Raw genomic sequence first — 26660 nt, forward strand, 5'->3', positions numbered from 1 at the left:
TGGGCATGGGCAGTGCTGCCCAAATTCCTGCCTGGAGGTGTCTCCAGCTGGGGGGAAGATTCCTCTGGGAAAACATCAAACTTTGGATCAGCACATCCCCGAGGCTGAGCAGGAATGAGCCAATAATCACTGCAGGGTAATTAATGCATAATTAACGCTCAGCAGAGAATTCCAATGAGAGCTTTGGATCCCAGCCAGTTTGGGGTCAGTCCCTACACCCTGCAAACCCCAATGTCCCAAGGGATTTTAGGGTCAGGAGTGGCACTGCTGTAACTCCATGTGCTGCTGGTGGATAATGTGATTTTTCCTGGCACTGGAAGTGAGCATGGATTGAGAAAAATGATCCTTCTGGCTTTAATTGGGATCATCCTTCTTGTGCTCCTTGTCCTTTAATATTTTGAAGCACCCTTAATCCACAAATCCAGTTTCCAGCAGTTCTGAGCGGAAAATTTGTCAGGGTGTTTTTATCCCTTGTTGACAAAGCTCAACATCTCCTTCCATCTTTCCAGCACTGGAATTGCAGCTCCAGTTTCAAACCTTCTGCTTGAGCTGATTCCCAAAGATTCTGTGCAGGCCAGACCCTCTCCATGTATCCACCTCTTCCAGATGGAAAACAAACCTGACTTGATCCATGGATTTCATCTCCCAGCTCATTTCCCTCTGGAGATTTTCCATCCCCTTTCCTCCCCTCCTTTCTCATCTCTTCAGGGGAAGATTTGACCTCTCCATGGAGAGATAATTGCAAGTGATCAGGACATCAGGTTGTTAATTATCCCAGGATCAGGATGCCAAGGCTTGGGAAACAGCTGCTGGCTCTCAGCTCCTGTTTTTTAATGAATATTGTTGTGATGGAGCAGAGCTCCCAAAAAATCTGGGATGATCTGACGGGCACGTGGATGAGGCCGTGCCTGTCATCCCACTGAGCCACCCGCAGATATCCCTAAAATTTACAGGAAAACACGCGAGGCTTTTTACCCATCTCCCTTTGGAGCCGTCATCCCTGAGGAGCACTTACCCCCAGAGCATTCCATGGACAATCTCCAGTGATGTGATAATGATCCAAGTGTTTTTAACAGGGGGAAAATGGTCCCGCCGGGCAGAAAGGAGCCAAGGGAGAGCCGGGCCTTTCCGTGAGTGATTTCTCCCGGGATCGTTTCCCATTTCGGGGGGAAAATGGAGAAAATCGGCCAAACAGCCCCAAGAAGAGGCCGAGGGGAGGAGGGAAATGCTGAGAAAGGGATTTGCTCTGGGAATATCTGGGAAATGAGGCTGTGGGTGTTACCCAGGCATGGCAGAGCAGGAGCAGAGCTGGGCTCTACAAAGCCAAGCCCAAAGTGCCAGGCAGATTTTTCCTCCCCCATCTTTGCCAGGACTCCCAGCTCCTGATTGTCCGACAGGGCCGGTGCTCCAGGGCTGATCCAAGCAAAGGAAAAACAGGAAATGTGCCCCATTTTCAAAGCCTTTAGGGAAAAGCTGCTGCCCTGGGCTTCCAAATCCTGAGGAAGAAGGAGGGTTTGAGCCACAGGGATCAGGACGAAATTCCTGTGGCAGCTCCCTCCACCCCGGATTTTGTGCCACTTCATTGACCTGAGACAATATTTCCATTTTCTCAGAGTGTGGATTAATTTTCCAAGCAGGATTAATTTTAGCAGGGAAAGGATCTCCCTAAATTTGGGCTGCTGAAAATTCCAGCTCCCTACATGGGCAAATGCCCCAAAATTTGGAACCCCATGAAGGATGAGAGGTGATGAGCCCAGGAAGTCCAGCAGGACATCGACCATCCCACAGGGAAGATTCCCAAAGGGATCAGTGGCTGTTGGCTGTCCCAGGGATGAAGGATGGGCTCCAAACTCATGAGATTGGATGTCTCGTTCCGTGGGGAACAGTGTTGGCTGGGACAGAAGCAGAGAAAGCAGGAGGAGGTGCAGCTCCAAATGATCAGATGTGGTTCCACTTTCCCAAGGAGCAGTCCTGGAGGATAATTTGGATGCAGGTGGCTCCGTGGCTTTCCAGAGCTTGGGGAAGTTTGGGAGATTGTGGCTTTGGGGACAATGCCAGGAGGGTGGGGACACTCAGCCCAGGCTTGAGGGGTGACCAGGGTTTTTACAGACCCTTCCAGTTTGGGACATGGAATGATCTGGGATGGAAGAGCCCTTAAAAACCTTCCAATTCCAAGGCAGGGATTCCAGCAGAGAGCTGGACTCGATGGTCTTTATTGATCCCTTCCAGTTTGGGACATGCAATGGTTTGGGATGGAAGAGGCCTTAAAAATCACCCACTCCTTGGAAAGCCAGCCTGGGTTTGAGGTGTGACTTGCTTTGGGGTCCCATTCCTCGTGGCCAGAGGAGCTGGCTGCAGGAAAACCAGGAATTCCCAAAGGGAATGAGCCACAAATCTTGGGTGGAGCTTCCCGTGACACCAAATCTCCAATCTCATTGCACCCCAAATGAGGCGGCTCCACATTGATGGGACAGCATCAGGAGGGTGGGGACACTCCTTGGACAGCCAGCCCAGGTTTGAGGGGTGACTTGGGTTGGGATCCCATTCCTCATGGCCAGAGGAGCTGGCTGCAGGAAAACCAGGAATTTCCAGAGGGAATGAGGTGCAAATCTTGAACCAAGCTCCCTTGGTTTGACACCAAACCTCTGCTCTCATTGCACCCCAAACGAGGTGGCTCCAGATCAGTGGGACGATGCCAGAAGGGTGGGGACACTCCTTGGAAAGCCAGCCCAGGTTTGAGGTGTGACTTGGGTCACATTCATGGCCAAAGGAGCTGCAGGAAAACCAGGAATTTCCAGAGAAAATGAGGGGTAAACCTTGAACCATGACACCAAATCTCTGCTCTTGTTGCACCCCAAACGAGGCGGCTCCACCTCGGTGGGACAAGCAGGGAGATGGTGCCAGGGCTGGAATTCATCCCTAAATTCCGTTTTTCCCACTCTGGCACAGGAGGAAGAGGTGAAGGAAGTGCTGAGGAGCGAAATGAGAGGGATTTGTGGTGAGTTGGCCCCGTGGTGACCCTGCCAGCAGCTAAATTGGAGCCATTTCCGCACCAGCACGCGTCCAAATGTCACCCTCAGCAGCAGGTGGAGCTGGGGCCCCTCTCCAGGAGTCTGGAATTCCAGGCCCTGCAGATTCCTGACCTCCTGAAATTCTCCATTTTTATCCCTTAACAACCTCCCCCCTTCCCATTTGGTTTTGTCAGCGAATCTTCGCCCCATTTCCTTGTGGATTGGGAAGGTGCTGGGTCACTTGGAGGTCACTGGACCTTTTAATTCCCAGTTTTTTGTGGCATTCCTTGGCACACAGAATTCTCTGTTCTCACAGGGAATAACTGCCACCAGCACCACCAAAAAAAAAAAAAAAAAACCAAAAAAAAAACCCCTAAAAAATCCCAGAAACACCAAACAACCAAACAAACAAAAAATACCCACCAAAAAAAAAAAAAAAAAAAAAAAGAAAACACCAACCAAAAAAAAAATCCCACCAAATTACCAAATTTGGGTTTTATCCCAGAATCCCAACACTGAAAGGTTTTGGGGATTTGCTTTCCTTGCCCTGAAGAAATCCATTTATTTGAGATCTAGCAGAACCTTCCTGCCCCATTCCCAGGGCTTTCCCCATGGACATGGAAGATTTTTAGGTTCACCACCACTGGAGTTGTTAGGGAGCATTTGGGTCCTTGAAAAAGAGGGGAAAGGGAAGAAAAATAACCCATAAAAATAATTATTTCCTTGGAAAATCTTATTTATGTTGGGGAAAAAAGTAGCAAACAAACTCATCCCTGTCTCTTTGATCTGCAGGTTGTGGAGGTGAGTTGGGAAGGATGTCCATGGAAAAGGGTAAGGCTGGGAATTCATGCAGGAAAGGATCTTCTCCTTGCCCCAGATCACCCCAAAACTGTGAAAAGTTGTTTTTAGGAATAAATGGGGTTTTTTTTCCGGGATTCGGTGCAGAAAATGTTGGATCGCCAACAGCTTTTGGATCCTGGTTCAAGGGAGATGGGTCTTCCTGAGAGGGATCAGAGGGACACCTGGAAGTCTCCTGTTTTCACCCTCTCCTCCAGGACCTGCTCCAATCCCTCCCTGACTCCCAGCTTGCAAAGCTGAGCCCACAGAAATCCCAATCCCTGCCCACAAAATTCCGGGATTGCTCCACCATCCCAAACCATTCCCCAGGATCGACTCCAGGACTCATGGAGTCCTCAGATCCAATGGCCCACGGAGCCTGGAGAGCTGATCTGCCCACCCCAAAGCATCAGATTCATCCTCAGTGACCCTCAACCCACAGGTCTGGAGGTGGCTGAAGTCCACAGGCGACTCCAAGGGTATTCCCAGCCTCAGGAATACGGCGGGAATGGTGGAAATTGGGAAGAAAATCTTGGCACAACTCGCGGCAAGACCACGTGGGAGACTCCAGTGAAGCCCTTCATGGAGCCACCTCCACTCCTTGCAGGTGAGTTCAGCCTCCTCTTTCCCATCTTCCCAACCATGGAATGAATCCCCTGGAGTGTTCCATGATAAATCCTCTTCCCTGGAATTGGGCAGGAATGAGGCAGGGATGGGATTCCCACTGAGGGCTCCCACGCACTTGGAAGTGACATGAGCCCAGGCCCCTGGAAGTGAGGAAAACCTAAATATCCGTGGGATCAGTGGTGATCCCAACCTTCCAAAGGGCTCCTTTTAAAAAGCTGGGAGGAGGCAGCCGTTTCCAGGCTGATTTTGTCCCACTTTTCCCACCACATCCTTGGCAAATTCCATTAAAATTTCCAGCCAGGCAGAAATGGCATCTCTGAGACCAAACATTCATCCCAGACTATTCCTGTCCAGGGCATTGTGAACGTTGTAATAAAGGATAAAACCACAGCTTAAAAACATGGAAAAACGTGTTTTCCATGAGCTTTTCCTCATGGAGAAACAACTGGATCTGTTCCTGTTAGTGTTTTCCAAGAGGGAAGGGCCCTGGGAGAGCCAGATCTGCTCCTAGAGCAGGGCAAGAGCCACCCATGGACCTCCTGGTCTCCTCACCAGGGCTTGGAATTCCATCTGGATTGGTGGGACTGAGGGAAAACAGGACAGGGGGAAACTGAGGGATTGTGGGGGAATTTGTGGCAGGATTCCTCGTACTTGGGGCTCAAAATCCAAACGTCAGGACAGGATTAAAGAGGAGGGAGAGTTTGGGATCATTTCTTGTAATCCAGCAGATAAAGATGCTCAGATTTTGTCGCCAGGAGGAAGAGGAGGAGGAGGAGGGTTGGGTACAATGGATGGCACAGCTGGAGAAATAATTCAAAATAAATTTAAAATTCCATTGCACTGGGCAAGACACCCCAGAGCTGTCACCCTTACACCCCAAAATCAGCTGTGGTGGTGTCCTGCAGTTTACAGGTGTGGGGGTTTGTTATGGGATTCAAGTGTGAAGTTCTTGGGGAATTTCTTCCAAATTAGGGGGATGGAGCAGTGGAATGCTTTTCCAGCCTGGGGGTTTGGGGTTTAATTAAATTTGATCAAGCACTGCCATTAACTCCTCTTGGTCACCCCAAAAATATCCTCTAAGGGATGCTCCAAATTCCAGTCTAAGAGGGAGCTGGACTCCACGATCCTTCCAACACCTTCCAGTTTGGGACATGGAATGGTTTGGGATGGAAGGGACCTTAAAAATCATCCAATTCCAAGGCAGGGAGTCCAAGAGAGATTTGGATTCCAGGGTTTTTACAGGCCCTTCAAATTTAGGACATAGAACGGTTTGGGATAGCCTTAAACATCATCCAGTTCCAGGCCAAGCAGTCCAACAGAGATTTGGATTCCAGGATTTTTACAGCCCCCTTTCCAACTCGAGGCATGGAACAGTTTGGGTTGGAAGGGGCCTTAAAAATCATCCAGTTCCAAGGCAGGCGAGTCCAACAGTGATTTGGGTTCCGGGTTTTTACAGACCCTTCAAATTTAGGACATGGAACAGGTTGGGATGGAAGGGGCCTTAAAAGTCATCCAATTCCAAGGCAGGGATTCCAACAGAAAGTTGGACTCAATGGTCTTTATTGATCCCTTCCAATTTGAGACATGGAATCGTTTGGGATGGAAGAGGCCTTCAAAATCATCCGAGGGGTCCAACAGAGATTTGGATTCCAGGATTTTTACAGCCCCCTTTCCAACTTGAGGCATGGAACAGTTTGGGTTGGAAGGGGCTTTAAGGATCATCCAATTCCAAGCTCGTATTCTACAATTCCACGATTCCCCAGGATAGAGAGCTTTGGGAAGAGCTTTGGGAAGGGTTTTAACTCAAACTCATGGATGGTGGCCCCATGTAAGGGATGAACACATCCCAAAAAATCCAGCCAAGCCTAGAACCAAACCCAACCCCAGCATTCCCCACTCCGGGCTCTCTCCCGACGTCTGTGCCGGACGTCAGAGTCTCCCATCTGGATCTAAACTCGATTTACACCGCGGCAGCGCTGGGATCAGATGGATGGGACGTTCCAGGTGTTATTGAATCACGGCGGCAGCCAACAATCCCATTACAAGCCGGGGCTGGGGCAGGAGGGCTCATAAATCCCTCGGCTAAGTGACGAGGCTCCAGACGCTAACAGGATTCTGCGGCCGGAGCGTTATTGCCGCCAGATTCCAATCGCTCCCGGCTTTTCCCAGCCTCCCCAGCTCCAGCCTGACATTTATCTCCTGCAAACAACCACCAACACCTCCCATCCTCCCTGACGAACGCCCAACCTTTCCCACGGAGCTGTTTAACACCATTAGGGCGGTTTTATTGCCGCCGGTCCCTCGCTGCCCGCGGCCGGTTGCTCCGTGACATTTATTAGGAGGACTCGTTAGCCACGGAAGGCTCCGAGGAGCTTTATTTAAATGAGGGATAATTTGTTTGCGCGCCCTCGTTCCGTGTGATTTCCTTGGTTTTTTTATCCCCCCCGCAGCCCCGGCGCGGCAGACGGCGGGAGCCTCTCGGGGAGAAGCCGACAGCCAATTACCAGGTGAAAAGCTGGGAATTAAGTGGCATTTTGGGAAGTCACTTCCCAGGTGGGAAGGGCTGCTCGGCCTTGGGATCAAGGGATGTGGCACGGAAGGAGTTACACAAAGTTAAAACTCAGTTTGGGCTTGGCTTAAAGCAGCTTGGCTTAAAGCAGGGGTGTTGAGCTGGTGGTGAAGGAACTGGAGGGGGTTTTGATCCAGAAAAACACACTGGGAGGATCCTCCTGGAATCCCCTGAATGCAAACATTCCTGTGAAAATATCCCACCCGGAATCCAGGGTTTAACCATCCCTTTGGAAAGGTCAGGGGCCTCCATGGCGGGAATCACAGGGATGGAGCAACACAGAGTTTATCCCACTCCGGGAATCCAGGGCTGGATGCGCCCTTTGTCCCCTCTGGGAATCCACTCCTGGATATCCCCATTTTTCCATTCTGGGAATCCAGTGCTGGATGTGCCTTTTGTCCCCTTTGGGAATCCAGTGCTGGATTCCCTCCTTTGTTTATTATGGGAATCCACTCCTGGATATTCCCGTTTTTCCATTCCGGGAATCCAGTGCTGGATTCCCTCCTTTGTGCCCTCTGGGATCCAGCCCAGGGGTGGGTGTGGGGTGTTTTCCAGAGCAAATCCAACCCATGGATAGTTATGGGGATATTTTCTGAGGTGTGGCCTTTTCCCACCTGGATCCAGCCTGTGGGGAATGTGGGGCGTTTTCCCAAGTAGATCCAACCCCTGGCAGGGTGTGGGGGTGTTTTCCCATCTGGATCCAGCCCCTGGGTGGGTGTGGGGATGTTTTCCCACATGGATCCAACCCTTGGATGGTTTTGGGGTGTTTCCCAGGGAGAATCCAACCCCTGGCAGGGTGTTGGGGGTGTTTTCCCACCTGGATGCAACCCATGGGGAATGTGGGGTGTTTTCCCACCCAAATCCAACCTGTGGGGTGGGTGTGGTGGTGTTTTCCCACCTGGAGCCAACCCACGGGGAATGTGGGACCAGGCAGGAATGAAGTCCAGATCCAACCCATGGGAATTGTGAGGTGCTTTCCCACCTGGGATCCATCCCATGGGGAATTGTGGGGTGTTTTCCCACTGGGATCCAACCTGTGGGAATTGTGGGGTGCTTTCCCACCGGGATTCAAGCCATAGGGAATGTGAGGTGTTTTCCCACCTGGAGCCAACACACGGGGAATGTGGGACCGGGCAGGAATGAAGCCCAGATCCAACCCATGGGAATTGTGGGGTGTTTTCCCACACAGATACAAACCATGGGGAATTGTGGGGTGTTTCCCAGAGAGAATCCAACCCCTGGCAGGGTACGGGGTATTTTCCAACCTGCATGCAACCCGTGGGGAATTGTGGGGTGTTTTCCCAGTAGGATCCAACCCGTGGGGAATTGTGGGGTGTTTTCCCACTGGGATCCAACTCCTGGGAATTGTGGGGTGTTTTCCCACTGGGATGCAACCCGTGGGGAACTGTGGGGTGTTTTCCCAGTGGGATCCAACTCCTGGAAACTGTGGGGTGTTTTCCCACTGGGATCCAACCTGTGGGAATTGTGGGGTGTTTTCCCAGTGGGATCCAACTCCTGGGAACTGTGGGGTGTTTTCCCATGGGGATCCAACTCCTGGGAACTGTGGGGTGTTTTCCCAGTGGGATCCAACTCCTGGGAACTGTGGGGTGTTTTCCCAGTGGGATCCAACTCCTGGGAACTGTGGGGTGTTTTCCCACTGGGATCCAGCTCCTGGGAACTGTGGGGTGTTTTCCTGCAGCCCGGTGCCTGCAGCCCATGGATGAGGGCTCCTGCCAGCACCATTCCTTGCTCTGGTACTTCCACGTCCCCACCAGCTCCTGCAGGCCCTTCCTGTTCGGGGGCTGCCGAGGGAACAGCAACCGCTTCCCATCCCGGCGGGAATGCCAGCGCCGCTGCCAGGGCCCCCCAGGTGAGCCTGGGCCCTCCAGATTCCCCCCTCCTCCAGCCAGGAGCGAGGCCAGAGCAGGAAAACCCACCCAGGGCCTGCCCACTCCCGCTCCCCGAAGGCGGAAGCGCCAGGAAGCCGCGGGGTTTTCTTCCCTTCCCCATTCCCAGATCATTCCCAGGAACTCCTGGACGTCACCCCTGGGTTAATTCCATGGGTGGGATGGGCATGGATCCACCTGGACACCAGGTCCTGATGTTTTGGACTCCTTTTGTATTTTCCAAGGACTGGAATTTTGCAGGAATTTGGGGATTTGTGCCCTCAGAACCCTTTGGAATGTTCCATCCAAGCTCACTCTGACATCTCCAGCCTCCAGGCAGAACCCAAAGTCTAATCCAGACCAGTTTAGGTCTGGATTAACAGCCAGGGCTGGGGTCTCACCTCATCCAGGAGTTCAATGGGAAAATCCCCTGGAAGCACAGCTTGGCTCCCATTGCCGGATCCAGGGGGTTTGGGGTCCGTTTGTGTGGATTTTCCCTCATTTCCAGGTCATCCCAGGGAAAATGGGGCCTGGCAAGAATGCAAACCCTGCTCCAAGCAGGGCAGGAGCTGGGACTGATCCCAGCTTTCCAAGGAAAATATTCCTCTCTGGGAATTCCTTCTGCCCGGAGACCTTTGGGAAAAAAAATCCATAAATTCTCCACAATCCATTAAAAAAAAAAATCTCTGGTGAGGTTCATCTGCTCTGGGTTTGAGGAAAACTTTAAAAAGAGAGAGGAATTAAAGGCTCAGATCCATAATTTTGGGAATCACTCCAAGGGCTGGAAATCCAGGCCCAGCAGCACCAGGAAATGAATGAAGCTCCTCCTGCCCAATTTTTTTCCAGGGAATTCCCTGGATTTTTTTTTTTTTTCCCATTCCCTGGAAATTTTTTTTCCAGGGAATTTGCTTTAGGAGCCACTGGGAACTTCACGAAGCGGCTGAAAGTATCTCTAGCATGATCTGTGGGAAGAAACAAGCACTGGGAATGGGATTAATCCCAATCCAGGACAGATCCCTGAGTCCTCCACATGCCCGTTTTTCCTGGCTGATCCTAAACAGAGCCAGGATCCAGCCAGGATTGGGACATTTGCTTTTTGTGGATGTGGGATGGGACAATCCCGTGGTGCCAGGGACCTCCCGAGCCGCTGTGAGCCTGGGAATTCCAAGAGGGAGCCCAAACTGCAGCCAGCATTCCCATTGTTTCCCTCCTTTTCCCAAACCAGGCAGAGGGAGATGAGCAGCTCCAAGTGCTTCATTTAAATCCAACGGGATTGGGAGGAGTCACTCCAACACCTCTGGGATGGACAAGGAAAACAAACACCAAAATGTTGGGGAAAAAGAAAAAAACTGGAATTATGGACATTATGGGATGAGGAGAGGGAAACCTCTGGATGCTCAGGAAAAGGAGGATGGGAAGGGCAGAATTCCTGAGCCAAACCAGGTGGAACAAATTCCCAAGTTTTATTTTTGTAAAATAAACGTGTCTCGATGCTGTGGAATTCTGGATCACTCACCTGGAAGAGGGAAACCTTGGGAATGGCAGAGAAAGGTGGGAATATCCATTTTTCCAGCTGGATCAGGTGGAGCCCCATCCCTTTTGGCCTGGCCCTAAATTCCCTGGGGCCTTTAGGAATTTCCACCTCCTCTTCCTCCACTTGGGAATTCCCTGGGCAGGTTAAAAGGAACCATCCAAAATCTCCAAGAAAAAAACCAGGGATCCAAGCCAGGCTTCTCCCTAAAAAATGCCACTTCCAATTCCTTGAGGAGCTTGGAGCTGCAGCGTGTGGAAATCCAGTAAGAGGGATCCCAAATCCCTGGATTTTGGTCCCATGGAGACACGGACACAGCTGAGAGGGGTCCTGCTCTATGGGACAATCCCTGGGAAAGTTTACAGGATTTCCAGTGGGAAAACAGGGATTTATTAAAAGTTTTCCATGTAATTTGGTAAAACTGAGCTCAGATTTCCCAGGTTTCAGCATTCCCAGATTTCAGATTTCCCAGGATTCGGGGCTGGCTCTTTGCTCCTGGTAGCACAGGTAGGAAAAAGATTCTCCTCAATCCCAAAATCCCAGGATTTCCAATGGGAAAACAGGGATTTAGTAAAAGTTTTCCATGTAATTTGGTAAGACTGAGCTCAGATTTCCAAGTTTTCAGCATTCCCAGATTTCAGCATTCCCGGGGTTGGCCCTTTGCTCCTGGAAGCACAGGTAGGAAAAGGATTCTTCTCATTCCCAAAATCCCAGGATTTTCCTCACCCACAATGTCCCAGGCACTGAGGAGGGAGGAGCAGAGATTTGGGGACTTTTCTTCCTTTTCCTCCCCCAAAAAAATGAAAAACGTGGAATTTTGTAAGCCTTAGTAAGGAGCCATTTCCAGAGTGACAATTCCAGCCTCTCCTCCCGGAATCCTGGTCTGTCCTGAGATGTCCTTGGGCAGGAAAAACATTCCAGAAAAATATTTCCTGGGAGAAGAAACAAAACATTCCCAGTGGGAAAAGCGGCGTCGCCCGGAATTGAGGGATTGGGCTTTTCCACAGGGTTTGGGAACAAGTGGAATTCTGGGAAACATTCCCACATTTTCCCATTTTCCTGGTTTCCCTGGGTGAATTTACCCAGGAATGCTGAAGGATGCTGATCTTGGGATGCTGCAGCCTCTGGAATCCAACATCCCAGGGAAAATGGAATGAGTGGAATTCCAGCCCCAAGGGAGCTGAGACCACACAGGGAAATAAAGGATTTGAAATAATCGGGAAATCATCCCATTCCCAAATATTAAATGGGCAAAAATGATCAGGGAAACGGAGGCAGGAGGTTCCCTGGTTGGAAAAGCATGGAATGGTTTGGATTGAAGGGACTTTAAGGATCATCCAATTCCACCCCTGCCATGGCAGGGACACCTCCCACTGTCCCAGGCTGCTCCAGCCCCAGTGTCCAGCCTGGCCTTGGACACTGCAGGGATGCAGGGGCAGCCCCAGCTGCTCTGGCAATCCCAGCCCAGCCAGGAATTCCTCATTGCCAAGATCCCATCCCTGGCTGCCCTCTGGCACTGGGAGCCATTCCCTGGGTGCTGTCCCTGCAGGCCTTGGCCCCAGTCCCTCTGCAGCTCTCCTGGAGCCCCTCCAGGCCTGCAATGTGCTGGAAGCTCTCCCTGGAGCCTTCCCTTCTCCAGGGGAACATTCCCAGCTCTCCCAGCCTGACATTGGATCCATCTCCTCTCCAAGACATTCATGGACCCAGGGCCTTCACTTGGAATCTCAGCAAACCATGAAGGGTCTCCCTTCCCTTCTCCTCTCTTTTCTCTCTCCATTTCCCATAAAAATCCCTCGGGATGGACTCTGAGTGTCCCAAATCCCAGAATCCCAGAGCAGTTTGGGTGGGAAGGGACCTCCAAGCTCATTCCAGGGACACCTCCCCTATCCCAGGCTGCTCCAATCCTTCCTTGGGCACTGCAGGGATGCAGGGGCAGCCCCAGCTGCTCTGGCAATCCCAGCCCAGCCAGGAATTCCCCATTCCCAAGATCCCATCCATCCCTCCCCTATTCCAGTTTAAAGCCATTCCCTGTGTCCTATTGCTCCATATTAAAACCCCTCTTCCCTCCATTCCATTAAGGACAACAGCCTATTCAATCATTAAGTGCTCATTAAGAACTCAAACTGGAATTTTCTCCCAAATCCAAGAGCAAAAATCCCTCATCCCCCCTATGAATCCCTTGGGAGGCTCTTCCCAACTCCTCTGGATGCTCCAGGACCAGGAGGCCAAATCCTTCTCCAGCCTTTAGGATTTGGGATTTGGAGCCAAAAGTTGGGAAGTTCTCACCGAGGCTGAGGAGACCCCAAGCAGTAGAAATTCCATGAAAATCCTTCTTAGGGCTGGGAATCCACAGGGGCGGAGGCAGCAGGAGGGGAGGAATGGACCCGTGGGATTTGGGAGCCTGAGGAAATTCCCTTCCTGTGTTGTTATTCCCAGAATTTTTTGGGACAATCCCTTCATTTTCCCTTTCCAGCCCAGTGCCATCCCTAAAAATCAGACCTCACTTCCCTGGCTTTGGAATTTCTCGGCAGCTTTTGGCTCCAAATCCCAAATCCAAGCAAGATTTGGGCTCCTGGTCCTGGATCATCCAGAGGAGTTGGGAAGAGCCTCCCAAGGGAATGATTTGGCTCAAAACCTTCCACCGAAATCCACATTCCTGAGGGCTCCAAGTGATTTAATCCAGGTTTGGAAGAGCCGGGAAGCGAAAACCGATATTTAGGCAGGCCTAAGGTTGAGTTCAGTGGATTGAACCCAGCTCAAATTCCCATCAGAGCTCGGGGAAGCTGAGAACTGGAATTTTTTTTTTAATCTTCCGTGGATTAATCAAATGTTCCCTATGGATTTGCCATCCAGGTTTTGGCAGGGCCACGGCATTCCGGGAACGGAGCCTGGAGCTTCCCTGGAAATGTCAGGGCAGCCTAATCGAGTTCCTTGAAATTATCCTAGGCCAGGAGAGGGGGGAGAGGCTTCAGGCGTCCTGGTGGCTTTCCAGGCTCCCAAGCAGAAAATTCCTGAACATCCTTTGGAGAAAGGCCTTGGGAAAAGCCAAGCTGAGCAGTGGAAATGTGGGATTCAAAGCGCGCCACGCCAGCTGGGATTCCTCATGGAACCTGGAAATAAGGAGGGATTTTGGACTGGGATTTGTGGCTTGGGGAATGCAGACCCCAATGTGGATTTAGGGGCACTCCAGGAGGGGATTCCTGGGATATTGGGTGTTGGAATACGGACCCCGCATCCAGGCAGGGAATGTCGAAACCCCCCCGGCCGCAGCTCCGGTGTCCGCAGCAGTTCCTAAGCAACCCCGAGGATGGAGAGGGATGGAGAGGGATGGAGAGGGATAATTCCGTAATTGGATAACGAGCCAGGCCTGAGCCTCGCCCAGCACCCTCGGGATGTGCCCAGGGATCGGATCCAGGGAAGGAGCCGACAAAATCCTGCCGGGTGGAAAAGCAGCCCAGGAAATCCCTGCTGGTGTTCCCAGCTGGAATTGGGCTCGTTAATGATGGATTCCTACAGTGGGAGCAATTAAAGATGCTGTTAATGGAGGGCTGGAATTAATCCTGGAATGGCTGGGGTGGAAAGGATCCTAAAGCTCATCTCATGGCCAGGGACACCTCCCACCATCCCAGGGTGTTCCAGGCCTCATCCAACCTGGCCTAAATCTTGGAAAAGCTCCTGTGCCTCCACCATCCTGCCATCCACACCCTTCTGGGGTGAAATCCATGTCCCTGCTCCCAAATCCCAAATCTCCATCCCTGTTCCCACATCCCCAGCCCCACCCCTCTTCCCAAATCCCCATCCCTGTTCCCAAATCTCCATCCCCATCCCTGTTCTCAAATCCTCATCCCTGTTCCCACATCTCCACCCCTGTTCCCAAATCCCACATTCCCATCCCTGTTCCCAAATCCCCATTCCCAAATCCCAGTCCCTGTTCCCAAATCCCCACCCCTGTTCCCACATCTCCATCCCCATTCCCAAATCCCCATCCCCATCCCTGTTCCCAAACTCCCATCCATAATCCATTTTTTTGCCCAGGGAAGGCAAAAAATCCTTGGAAAATCCTGGAAAACCTTCAGTGCCCAGCAGGAAAGGGGGAAAATCAGGATGGGTTTGTCCCAGGAAATCCAAGGAGAAATCCCACCCTGGGCTGTTTGTCCTGCCCTGTTTGGCTCCTGAAACCACCCGGAAAATCCCAAAAAACCTCCTGGAAAGGCACCAAAACCCACCTGGAGGGAATGAAACATTCCCTGAGCTCTTCCAGCCTTTTCCAGCTGTGGGATCAGATCCCAGTTCTGGGTGCAGGAAAAAGCAGGAGCAGCTCCAAGACTCAGATCCTTGGGATAAAAATGGATTTTCCACTGGGACACAGAAAATCAGGGAAAATTCCCAGAACCTGAGTGAGGATCCAGGATCCCTTCACAAATTCCTGGATTTTTTTTTTGTCTGTGCTGCCCACGTGGCCAGGGAGGAGCAAAAATCCCTTTGGAAAAGGGGCAGGAATTGCAAAAGAGGGGAAGAAATGAAAACATTGCAGGAAAATTTGGAGGATTTGGGATTATTTTTCCTCTTCCACCACTTTTTTCCTCCTCTTCCTTTAGAGGGAAAGCAGCAAAAATCCAAGTTTAATTCCACATTTAATTCCAATTTTAATCCCAATTTTAATTCTAATTTTAATCCCAAATTTAATTCCATGCCCAGGAGCTGCTGCTGGAATTGGATTTTTTTCATTTGGCCCAAGTGATTTTTTGGAATTTTCAAATTAGCCTCAAATCCAGTTCATCCCAAGGAGCGTTCCTGACATTCCGTTGGCATCCAAAGCTCCAGGCTTCAATTAATTTAAATAATTAATTCAATTTAATTAATTGAACTAATTTAATTAATTCTCAGGAAGATGAAACACGGAGAGCTCTGTGGAAATCCAGGGATGCAAATCCCCTCGGAAAAGGTGAAAAACAAAAAAGTGCAAAAAGGGCAAAATAATGATTCAAAATTTTGTATTCCCAGCTCTCCTCTTCCCTTTGGATGGAGTCTTCCAATATTTGGGAAAACTTTACGGATTTGAGCTGTTGGAAGGAGCGAAAATCCCCCCCAAAATGGGGCTGGAACAAAGAGAAATCCCACAGAATCCCCTAAATCAGCCTCGTGGCAAAGGAAGGGATTGCTGCAGGATTTTATGGGAATTCCCCTCCTTCCACAGCCCGGAAAATGCAAATTGAGCCCTAAAAATTGGGGGGGAAAAAGGGACAAAGCCAAGCAGAAAGGTCCTTTTTGCCCCTCAATGCATCCATGTCCGACTCCCTCATGGAATTCTGGTGCTGGAAGCACCCAACGGGATCCCCTGGGCCGGGCAAAACTTCTGGGATTTGGGAATTTTTTTTGTGTTTTCGAAGTTCCTGGGGTGGAACGACCCCAAATCCCTGATTGTCCCCGGCCTGTGGGGATGAAACTTTACTGAGCAATGATTCGCTCCGGGAAATTCAGCTCCAGGGAAAGGTGAGGAGAGGTGGGATCCCAGGGATGTGTGTGGGATCGCTCCTCGCTTCCTGCATTTCTCATAAATTCTGGACTTTTTCAGGGAAACTTCTGGGAAGTTTGAGGCCTCCGGGTCCTGTGGGTGCCCTCAGATGTCCCTGGCCCAGCTCTCTCTTTCCCGAGGGATATTTTGATGGAATTTCGGAATTTGATGGAATTTTCCCCTTGGAAACACAATTTTCCTGCAGCAAATTCTCCTCCTCAGGAGTGAGGAATTCCAAACTTTGGCAGCCAAAAAAAGTCAGATTTGCTTTTCAAGGGATGAACCAGGAAATTCCTTCTTTTTTCTGCCTTCTCTTCCCTGCTTTTCCTTAATAAAACCACCCTGAAAAATCCATGTCTGAAACATGGAAAATTCCATGTCTGGAGCGTGGATTTGCCTCCTCCAAGGACATTTTTTCCCTCCCCAACAAAGATTTTGTAGGGAAAATAAATTTGTGGGGGAATAAAACTCAGGAAAACAGCCCAGGATGGGATCCAGAGGTAGGGAAGTCTCTCAGTCCCTTGCCCTGATCCTTTTCCTTGGAAAAATCCCTCATGTGGCTTTTCCCACCCAGCCCCTTGTGCTGGAGTCACCTGGGAGTTTTCATTCCCAGAAACAGCTCCAAAATTCCAAACATTTGGAGGAAAAAAATTCCCTTCCAGGCCTCAGGGAAGGAGGGAAACCAAAACCTCATTCCGGGAGCTGGAATGAGCTGAGGTGGGAAAGGAAGGAATTGCTGGAGAGGGGGATCCCGACTGGGCGGAATTCCCAAGGTTTGGAGGCGCAGGGGAGCTCCCACCATTCCCAGCTCAGATCCCGGATCCTCATCCAGGAATTCCCACAGTTCTGGCTCCTTCTCTCCAGGCCGGGATTGGGAACACCTCCCCAGCCTAAATCAGGGGCCATCCCAGCTCTCTGCTGGCTCCAGGGGTTTCTCCAGGGGTTTTCCCCACTTTCAGCAGGATTTGCCCCATTCTCAGGGATCACTGCTCCCCTCCAGGTCACCAAGGGCTTTTCCAAGGAAGTTCCAGAAGGGAATTTTGGATAGTTTGGTCCTGGTGCCTCCAGGAGAGTCCAGCCCTGCTACAAATCCATGGTGGGACCCTTTGGAGGGACCTGAGACCTTCCTTGGATCGTATGGAAAAATCCCTGTTCCCAGATCTCCATCCCTGTTCCCAAATCCCCATCCCCATTCCCAAATCCCCATCCCCATTCCCAAATCCCCATCCCTAGTCCAAAATCTCCATCCCTGTTCCCAAATCCCCATCCCTGGTCCCAAATATCCATCCCCGGTCCCAAATCTCCATCCCCATTCCCAAATCCCCATCCCCATACCCAAATCTCCATCCCCATACCCAAATCTCCATCCCCATCCCTGTTCCCAAATCTTCATCCTTATTCCCAAATCTCCATCCCTGTTCCCAAATCTCCATCCCTAGTCCAAAATCTCCATCCCTGTTCCCAAATCCCCGTCCCTGGTCCCAAATCTCCATCCCCATTATTGTTCCCAAATCTCCATCCCCATTCCTGTTCCCAAATCTCCATCCTCATTCCCAAATCCCCACCCCTGGTCCCAAACCTCCATCCCCATCCCTGCTCCCAAATCTTCATCCCCATTCCCAAACCCCCATCCCCATCCCTGTTCCCAAATCCCCATCCCCATCTTTGTTCCCAAATCTCCATCCCTGTTCCCAAATCTCCATCCCTGTTCCCAAATCTCCATCCTCATTCCCAAATCTCCATCCTCATTCCCAAATCCCCATCCCAATCCCCTTCTGCTCCCAAACCTTGGGGAATCCCAGGAGTTTCCCGTCTCGGCTCACTGGGACCAGTCTGGTGCTGGGAGCCCAAACTGGGAATTTTCCCCACCTGCTGCTGTTTTGGGATGATCCCAAATCCCAATCCTGCTGCAGTTTCAGGGAATTGCAGCTTTTCCCCCTCATCCCACACCTCGTCCTTCCCATCTGCTCCCAAAGCCTCACCTGGGATTGGTGCAAACAAATCCTGGAAGAACTTTCCCAAAATTCCCATTTCCCAAGGGTTTCCCTGCATGAGTGGGAAGAGAAAATCCCCTGGAAATGGGAAAAACAGGGAAAACCCTTCCAGATCCCCACATGGGGAATAAACGCACATTTTTTGGGATAACCTCAATCCGTGGCATCCTCAGAGCCGGAAAAACCTTCGGAATTACAACATCCCTGCTCCCAAAGCCCCGGGGCCAGGAGTGATCCTACAGATCCCAGCACTGACGCCAGCCCCGTTTTGGGGTGACTCTTCCCAGATTTTGGGATCTGACGTCGTTCCCCCCCCCCCCCCCCCAGCCCAATTCCCGGTTTTTCCTGCGGATGGGGAGCGGCTCCGTGACGTCACCGCCTCCCTCTGACCTCATTGGGATGAAATCATTCCCAAGCAAGGCTGGAATCACGACTCCAACCCCGTGATCCCTGGGATTTTTATAAATACACCAGGGAGGGGGAAAAGGTTTCCAGAGAGAGGGGAAAAAAAATCCCAATCCCTGGGAAATAAAAAAAAAAAACCAAAATAAATCAGGGAGGAGAAGTTTGGGAAAGGCTCCTGATGCCTCTTTCCTGGCAGTGATTCCACGGCAAATCCTTCCCATCCCAAGCATCCAGGAGAAGCAGGTGAGTGCCTGGAATTCATTTATTCCCCCAATTGCAGAAACTTTAAATATTTCAGTGTTTTTCTTGGGATATCAGATTCCAGGGTTTGGGGTTTGGGGCTTTTTTTGGGACTGAGAGACTTTTCCACCTCCAGATCCCATCCTGGGCTGCTTTCCTGAGTTTTATTCCCCCACAAATTTATTTTCCCCACAAAATCTTTGTTGGGAAGGGAAAAAATGTCCTTGGAGGAGGCAAATCCACGCTCCAGACATGGAATTTTCCAGGGGTTCTTTTGGGGGTGGTGTTTTTATAGGGGGAAAAAAATAGGCAAGGTAGGGAAAAGCAATCCAAGATATTTTGATATCAAGGGATTCGTAATTCCCCTCACCCTCCCTCCTAGGAAAAATATTTTTTATTATTAGTAGTAGTAGTAGTAGTATTCCAGCAATTTTGGGAGGCAGATTGGAATAGGCAGCATGGGAAGGATTGGGAAATTTTGGGGGAAAAGCAAAATTAGGGAGATGAATCCCTGCCGTCGGTGCAGGGATGGGGAGGAGAGCGAGGCACGGCCGCGCTCCCGTCCCACCGAGCCCGCCCGGGTTTGGGGAACCCAAATCCGAGCCCCGGGAAAGCAGCGGGGGCAGCCCCGGGCGGAGCTGCGGGAGTCTCCAGGTCCCATTCCCGGGTTTATCCCAGACTCACCGGGGAATCCCGCTCCATCCCGGTGCCCTGCCGCAGGGAGAGGCGGCGATGGTCCCGGTTCTCCCGGCTGGAATGAGGCGATTTTCCGCTTCCCAGCCGAGCTGCGGGAGGCTTCGCAGGGTGGGCAGCATCCCAGTAAAATTCCTGGAAAACGCTCCCGGCTCTCCCAGCAATTCCCAGCGGGAGGAGCGGCCCCGGCAGCGCGGATTAAATTCCCATTTCCTCAGATCCACCGCCGGTGCTTTTCCTCCTTTTCCTGCTCTTTTTTTTTTTTTTTTTTAGCAAAGAGAAAACCCCAATTCCAGCTTTTTTCCTGCTCCATAAAAACTTCCTGGAGCGGCGGGGCACAACCCACCCCCACCCCCGGCGAAAATAAACCCAATCCCAGAAAAAAAAAACCCCAAAAAAATCAGCTTTTCCTAGTTTGTTTTTTCCCTCATTCCTGCTCCTTTTCCAGGATATCCATCCCGGCGAGGAGCAGGAATGGGTGTGGATGGGGATGGCTTCTGCCGCGTTTTCCCCTTGTTCCGCCTTTCCCTCTGCTCAGCTGACATTCCCGGAGTTTTGCTGAGCGGGAAAAGCTGGAAAAATCCCAGGGAAAGGGGCTGGGTTCAGCCCGCGGTGAGGGGGATGAGATTCCAGGCGGGGCAGGAACATCCCAGCTCTGGAAGAGATTTGGGGATATTCCCCTTTCCCTTCCAGGATTTGGGGTGGGAAAATCCCCAATCCCTGAATTCCCTGAATTCCCTGAATCCCCACCCCGAGCATCCCATCCTGCAGGAGCTCAGGGTGGAGGGAGGTGAAACACAGCTGGGAAAAAAGGGGAATTTTGGGGTGGGGGGAATCTTCATCCCATTCAGGATTGCAGCCTTGGATCATATGGAAAAACAAACCCCTGTTCCCAAATCTCCGGAAAACCCTCATTTTATTTTCCAAGAAAAAATGAAATCCCGGGATATGCTCGTGTTTAAATGGCCAAACGTGGGATTTGGGGCTGGAGGAAAGGAGAGTTTGGGGTCCTCAGTGATCCCATGTGGGGGACGAGAGCCTGGGGAGGGTTTTCCTCCCTTGATCCTGCAGGAAAAGCTTTCCCTGGATCATTCCATGGCTGCTCCTCATCCTCTTCCTCTCCCATCCGGATCCAGGGAAAGGTGGAGGGGATTTTGGGGGATTTGGGAATTTTGGATTTGGGGGTTTTGGGAAGGGGTGAAATGGGAGGCAAAGGAGGGGAAAGGGAGCAGCTCCCTGAAATCCTGAGGGGGGATTGGCACGGCCAAATCTCCCTTTGGGAAGGGGGAAAGGGAAGAGTCCAGGGAATGAACCTCCCAAATCTCTCCCCTTTTCCATGGAGAGCAAAGAGCAGAGTCAAGGGAATAAACCTGCCCAAAATTCCAGCTCTGAGGAATTGCAAAGGGCAAATTTAAGGGGAAAGAACGTCCCAAAATTCCCTCTCCAAGGACAGATCTAAGGGCAGATCTAAAGGGAATAAACCTGCCAAAAATTCCCCCTCCAAGTGATCCAAAGAGCAGAGTTAAAGGGAATAAACCTGCCCAAAATTCCCACTCTGAGGAACAGCAGAGGGCAAATTTAAGGGGAAAGAACTTCCCAAAATTCCCTCTCTAAGGGATGGAAAAGGGAAGAGTTAAGGGGATGAAACGTCCCAAATCTCTCCCTCCCTGGACAATAAAGGGCAGAGTTAAAGGGAATAAATCAGCCCAAAATTCCCACTCTGAGGAACAGCAAAGGGCAAATTTAAGGAGGAAAAAAACCTTCCCAAAATTCCTTTTCTAAGGAAGGGCAAAAGGCAGAATTTAGAGGATGAAACTTCCCAAAATTCCCACTCCAAGTGATGGCAAAGGGCAGAACTAAGGGAATGAACCTGCCCAAAATTCCCACTCTGAGGAACAGCAAAGGGCAAATTTAAGGGGAAAGACCTTCCCAAAATTTCCACTCCAAGGGATGGCAAAGGGCAAAATTTAGAGGATAAAAATTCCCAAACTTCCCCCTTCACAGGCAATAAAGGGCAGATTTAAGGGAATAAACCTGCCCAAAATTCCCTCTCCAAGGAAGGGCAAAAGGCAGAATTTGGGGGATGAAACTTCCCAAATCTCTCCCTCTATGAACAATAAAGGACAGAGCTAAAGGGATAAACCTGCCCAAAATTCCCTCTTCAAGGGATGGCAAAGAGCAGAATTAATGGGAATAAAGCTTCCCAAAAATTCCCACACCAAGGGATAGCAAAAGGCAAAATTTAGAGGATGAAACTTCCCAAATCTCTCCCTCCATGGACAATAAAGGGCAGAACTAAGGGAATAAACCTGCCCAAAATTCCCACTCTGAGGAACGGCAAAGGGTAAATTTAAGGGGAAAAGACCTTCCCAAAATTTCCAGAATGGCAAAGGGCAGAACTTAGAGGATGAAACTTCCCAAAATTCCCTCTCCAAGGACAGGCCTAAGGGCGGAGTTAAAGGGAATAAACCTGCCCAAAATTCCCACTCTGAGGAACGGCAAAGGGCAAAATTAAGGGGAAAGAACTTCCCAAAATTCCTTCTCTAAGGAATGGAAAAGGGAAGTATTGAGGGGATAAACCTTCCCAAAATTCAATCTCCAAGGAATGGCAAAAGGCTGAATTTAGAGGATGAAACTTCCCAAAATTCCCACTCCAAGTGATGGCAAAGGGCAGAACTAAGGGAATAAAGCTGCCCAAAATTCCCACTCTGAGGAACAGCAGAGGGCAAATTTAAGGAGGAAAGACCTTCCCAAAATTCCTTCTCTAAGGGATGGAAAAGGGAAGAGTTAAAGGGATGAAACTTCCCAAATCTCTCCCTCCCTGGATAATAAAGGGCAGAGTTAAAGGGAATAAACCTGCCCAAAATTCCTTCTCCAAGGGATCATGAAAGGCAGAATTTAGAGGATAAAAATTCCCAAAATTCCCTCTCCAAGGACAGACCTCAGGGCAGACCTAAAGGGAATAAAGCTGCCCAAAATTCCCTCTCCAAGGGATGGCAAAAGGCAAAATTTAGAGGATGAAACTTCCCAAATCTCCTCCTCCCTGGACAATAAAGGGCAGAATTTTAAAGGGAATGAACCTGCCCAAAATTCCCAGCTGGAGGAACAGCAAAGGGCAAATCTAAGGAAAAAAGACCTTCCCAAAATTCCCTCTCCAAGGGATGGCAAAAGGCAAAATTTAGAGGATGAAACTTCCCAAATCTCCTCCTCCCTAGACAATAAAGTTCCTCCAAGTGGGAATTTTGGGCAGAATTTTAAAGGGAATAAACCTGCCCAAAATTCCCACTCTGAGGAACAGCAAAGGGCAAATCTAAGGAAAAAAGACCTTCCCAAAATTCCCTCTCCAAGGGATGGAAAAGGGAAGAATTAAAGGGATAAAACTTCCCAAATCTCCCCCACCCTGGGCAATAAAGGGCGGATTTAAGGGAATAAACCTGCCCAAAATTCCCACTCTGAGGAACAGCAAAGGGCAAATTTAAGGGGAAAAGACCAAAATTCCCACTCCAAGGGTTGGCAAAGGGCAAAATTTGGGGGATAAAACTTCCCAAAATTCCCCCTCCACGGACAGGGAAGGGCTATTTGGAATGAGCAGGGGACAGATCCCAGACCCTGGGGTGAGTTTGGATGGATCTGAGGAACATCCCCCATTCCCAGGGGCCTTCCCAGCACCTCCCGCTGCTCCACGGGATGGAATCTGCCGCTCCCAACCCCAAAATCGGCGACGGAATTCCAGCCCCAGGCTGAGGTCCCCGCCGCCCCCGGGATGGAATTCCGGCCGGGAATTGCCGTGCGAGCCGCTGGCCACGAGATGGGGCCAGAAGATTGGGAATTCCAGCAGGAGTCCGGGGTTTTGGGAATGCCAGCAGGATTCCAGGAGCTTGGGAATGCCAGAAGGATTTCAGGGTTTTGGGGAATGTCAGAAGGATTCCAGGGGTTTGGGGAATTCCAGCAGGATTCCAGGTTTTTGGGAATTCCAGGTTTTTGGGAATTCCAGTAGGATTCCAGGTTTTTGGGAATTCCAGGTGTTTGGGAATTCCAGTAGGATTCATGGGGTTTGGGAACTCCAGCAGGATTTCAGGAGTTTGGGAACTCCAAAAGGATTCCAGGCTTTTGGGAATGCCAGAAGGATTCCAGGTTTTGGGGGAATGTCAGCAGGATTCCAGGGGTTTGGGGAATTCCAGCAGGAGTCCAGGCTTTTGGGAATGCCAGCAGGATTCCAGGAGCTTGGGAATGCCAGAAGGATTTCAGGGTTTTGGGGAATTCCAGCAGGATTCCAGGCTTTTGGAAATTCCAGTAGGATTCCAGGGGTTTGGGAATTCCATAAGGATTCCAGGGTTTTTGGAATTCCAGCAGGATTCCAGGGGTTTGGGAACTCCATAAGGATTCCAGGTTTTTGGGGAATGCCAGAAGGATTCCAGGGGTTTGGGGAATGTCAGCAGGATTCCAGGTTTTTGGGAATTCCAGGTTTTTGGGAATTCCAGTAGGATTCATGGGGTTTGGGAACTCCATCAGGATTCCAGAAGTTTGGGAACTCCAGAAGGATTCCAGGTTTTTGGGGAATTCCAGAAGGATTCCAGGTTTTTGGGGAATGTCAGAAGGATTCCAGGTTTTTGGGAATTCCAGGGGTTTGGGAATGCCAGCAGGATTCCAGGAGCTCGGAGAGCCTGCGTGGCCTCGGGGCTGCCTGGGGACATTTTTCCATCCTGGAATGGGCAAAAAGCCCCACGGGAGATCCTTGGTGGATTTTTGGGAGAGGTCAGGTGGGGATAAAGGGAGATGGGGAGGGCTTGTGGAGCAGGAGAGTTGTCCAGGGATTTACAGCCCCCAAAAATGGGCCAAAAAGACCCAAAAAGACCCAAAAAGACCCAAAAGTGGCCACGTTTCACGTAGGAGGCTCAGGGGGTGGAGCAAGCCCGGAGCACACGGGGCCATCGCCCGGGATCGGCGTTCCCACATCCCTTTGGGACTGAGGGAGGAGGGACGGGCCCGAGGAACGTCTCCGGTGTCTCCGGGGCGAGCAGGGGACAGGGAACGTCACCCTGGCGGCAGCCGGTGGCACCTAGGGCGCTCCCGGGGGCTGGAGAGGGATCCATGGGATCCCAAACGGGGCCCGCAGCAGCCGTGTGTGCGCCCTGCAAGATTCCCTCCATGGAAAACCCACGGAAGCTCCACGAAGGAAGAGCAAAATGCTCCTCCTTGTCCATGGAAGCTCCGTGGAAATTCCATGGAGGAAAGGCCAAATCCTCTCCTTCATGGAAGTTCCATGGGAAAGGCCAAATCCTCCCTTCCATGGAAGCTCTGAGGAAGCTCCATGGAAGCTCCATGAAGGAAAGGCTAAGTCCTCCTCTCCGTGGAAGTTCCATAGAAATTCCCTGAAGGAAAAGCAAAATCCTCCTCGTCCATGGAAGATCCATGGAAGTTCCACGAAGGAAAGGCCAAATCCTCCTCTCCGTGGAAATTCCATGGCAGTTCCATGGAAGTTCCACGAAGGAAAGGCAAAATCCTCCTCTCCATGCAAGTTTCATGGAAATTCCATGAAGGAAAGGTCAAATCCTCTCATCCATGGAAGCTCTATGGACGTTCCATGAAGGAAAGGCCAAATCCTCCTCTCCATGGAATCTCCATGGAAGTTCCATGAAGGAAGGACCAAATCCTCCTCTCTATGGAATCTCCGTGGAAGTTCCATGGAAATTCTATCAGGGAAAGGTCAAATTCTCCAAACCATGGAAGCTCCATGGAAACTCCACGAAGGAAAGGTCAAACACTCTCATCCATGGAAGCTCCATGAAGGAAAGGCTACATCTTCCTCTCCATGGAAATTCCTTGAAGAAAAGGCAAAATCCTCCAAACCATAGAAATTCCATGAAGGAATGACCAAACCCTCACCTCCATGGAAGCTCTGTGGAAGCTCCATGGAAACTCCACAAAGGAAAGGCTAAGTCCTCCTCTCCACGGAAATTCCGTGAAAGAAACGTCAAATCCTCCCCTCCACGGAAGCTCCATGGAAGCTCCATGAAGGAAAGGCCAAGTCCTCCTCTCCATGGAAGCTCCATGGAAGTTCCATGAAGGAAAGGCCAAATCCTCCTCTCCATGGAAGTTCCATGAAGGAATGGCCAAGTCCTCTCCATGGAAGCTCCATGGAAGCAAAGACCCAACCCTCACCTCCAAGGAAATTCCATGGAAGCTCCTTGGACATCCCGCCTCCCACCAGCACCCCAAAGCCGAGGCCTGGAGCTTGCATCCCCAGGAAGCTCCTTCCCACCTGCCCCAAAATTCGGATGGGACCTGGGAGGTGACTCCAAGAGCGCAGGGAGGAAGGTTCAGGGATGGGGAAGGGATGAGGAGATGAGGATCTCTCTTCCCATGGGAAGCTCACCTCCCTCTCCCGGCCAGGCCAGCGCCATGTCCCACCCCAGGCTGCTGCTGCTCCTCGTCCTGCTGGGAGCCGCTGGCGCCGGCCGCGCCCTGAGCCTCTCCAGCGCCGCCTCCATCCTCAGCTGCCTCCAGGCCGCCCTCGCGGAGCCACGCCGGATCCTTCCCGAGGACAACGCCGTCCTGGAAAAGCGCGGCTCCGCCTCCCCGTCCCTGGAGGAGGCGTCCCAGGAGGACATGGAGGAGGAGGAGGAGCTGGGGAAAAGGACATTCCCGGGGGACGGCCACCACAAATACGTGTCCCAGGCGCAGGGCAAGGGCAAGACCCAGCAGAACCGGGCCAAGAGCGACCGGCGCACCAAGGTGACGCTGTCCCTGGACGTCCCCACCAACATCATGAACATCCTCTTCAACATCGCCAAGGCCAAGAACTTGCGGGCCAAGGCGGCGGCCAACGCACACCTGATGGCCCAGATCGGGCGCAGGAAGTGACTGGGGGCCACCGAGGGGACTGATGGCCGCCTGGGACATCGGCCCTGGCTGGCTGTGACCCATCGAGCCACCCCACATCCGTGTTCCTCCTCCTCCTCCTCCTCCTCCCCGCTCTCCCCCGCCGTTCCTTCCGGACGTTTCCACGCGCAGGGAAGAGGTTCCTGTCCCCAGCAGGGCGCAGGGGACGCGTCACCCGGGAAGGTTCCTGATTAAAGCTGCCATCTCTGGAGTTTCCAAGGCTTTGTTGTCCCATCTCCTGCCCCGGCTGCTCCGTTGGGTCCGTAGGGATTCCCGAACCTCCCCCAGCTGGGCCTGGTGGCCCTGTCCCCACCACAGCCCTCCCAAATCCCGCCATGAGCTGTTCCTGCCACGGCCACCAACACACTGGGAAGGGACAACCTCAGGAGGGATCTCCCTGTTCCTCCTCTGGGACATCTCTGAGTTTGTCACCAGCACCTTCAGCATCAACCTCCCCACCCACACAGCCC

The 26660-nt window shown here is 51.4% G+C and overlaps 1 protein-coding gene across 2 annotated transcripts in view; it reads left to right on the forward strand.

The window, feature by feature from the left end:
• The window catches only part of LOC139588599 (collagen alpha-1(VII) chain-like), a 123204-nt gene extending 96802 nt beyond the window's left edge, over positions 1-26402 (forward strand). For both annotated transcript variants that reach the window (XM_071424199.1, XM_071424201.1), the window contains 7 exons: positions 1077-1130; positions 2950-2998; positions 3804-3842; positions 4291-4455; positions 6926-6982; positions 8744-8914; positions 25702-26402. In XM_071424199.1, coding sequence (XP_071280300.1) covers positions 1077-1130; positions 2950-2998; positions 3804-3842; positions 4291-4455; positions 6926-6982; positions 8744-8914; positions 25702-26195 — 1029 coding nt within the window. In that variant the 3' untranslated portion in view covers positions 26196-26402. The remainder of the gene's footprint in view (positions 1-1076; positions 1131-2949; positions 2999-3803; positions 3843-4290; positions 4456-6925; positions 6983-8743; positions 8915-25701) is intronic.
• The last annotated feature ends 258 nt before the right edge of the window (positions 26403-26660 follow it).

This window comes from Agelaius tricolor, unplaced genomic scaffold, assembly GCF_023055355.1.
Source record: "Agelaius tricolor isolate 1412-34295 unplaced genomic scaffold, bAgeTri1.0.p SCAF_3, whole genome shotgun sequence".
In the NCBI taxonomy this organism is placed as follows: domain Eukaryota; kingdom Metazoa; phylum Chordata; class Aves; order Passeriformes; family Icteridae; genus Agelaius; species Agelaius tricolor.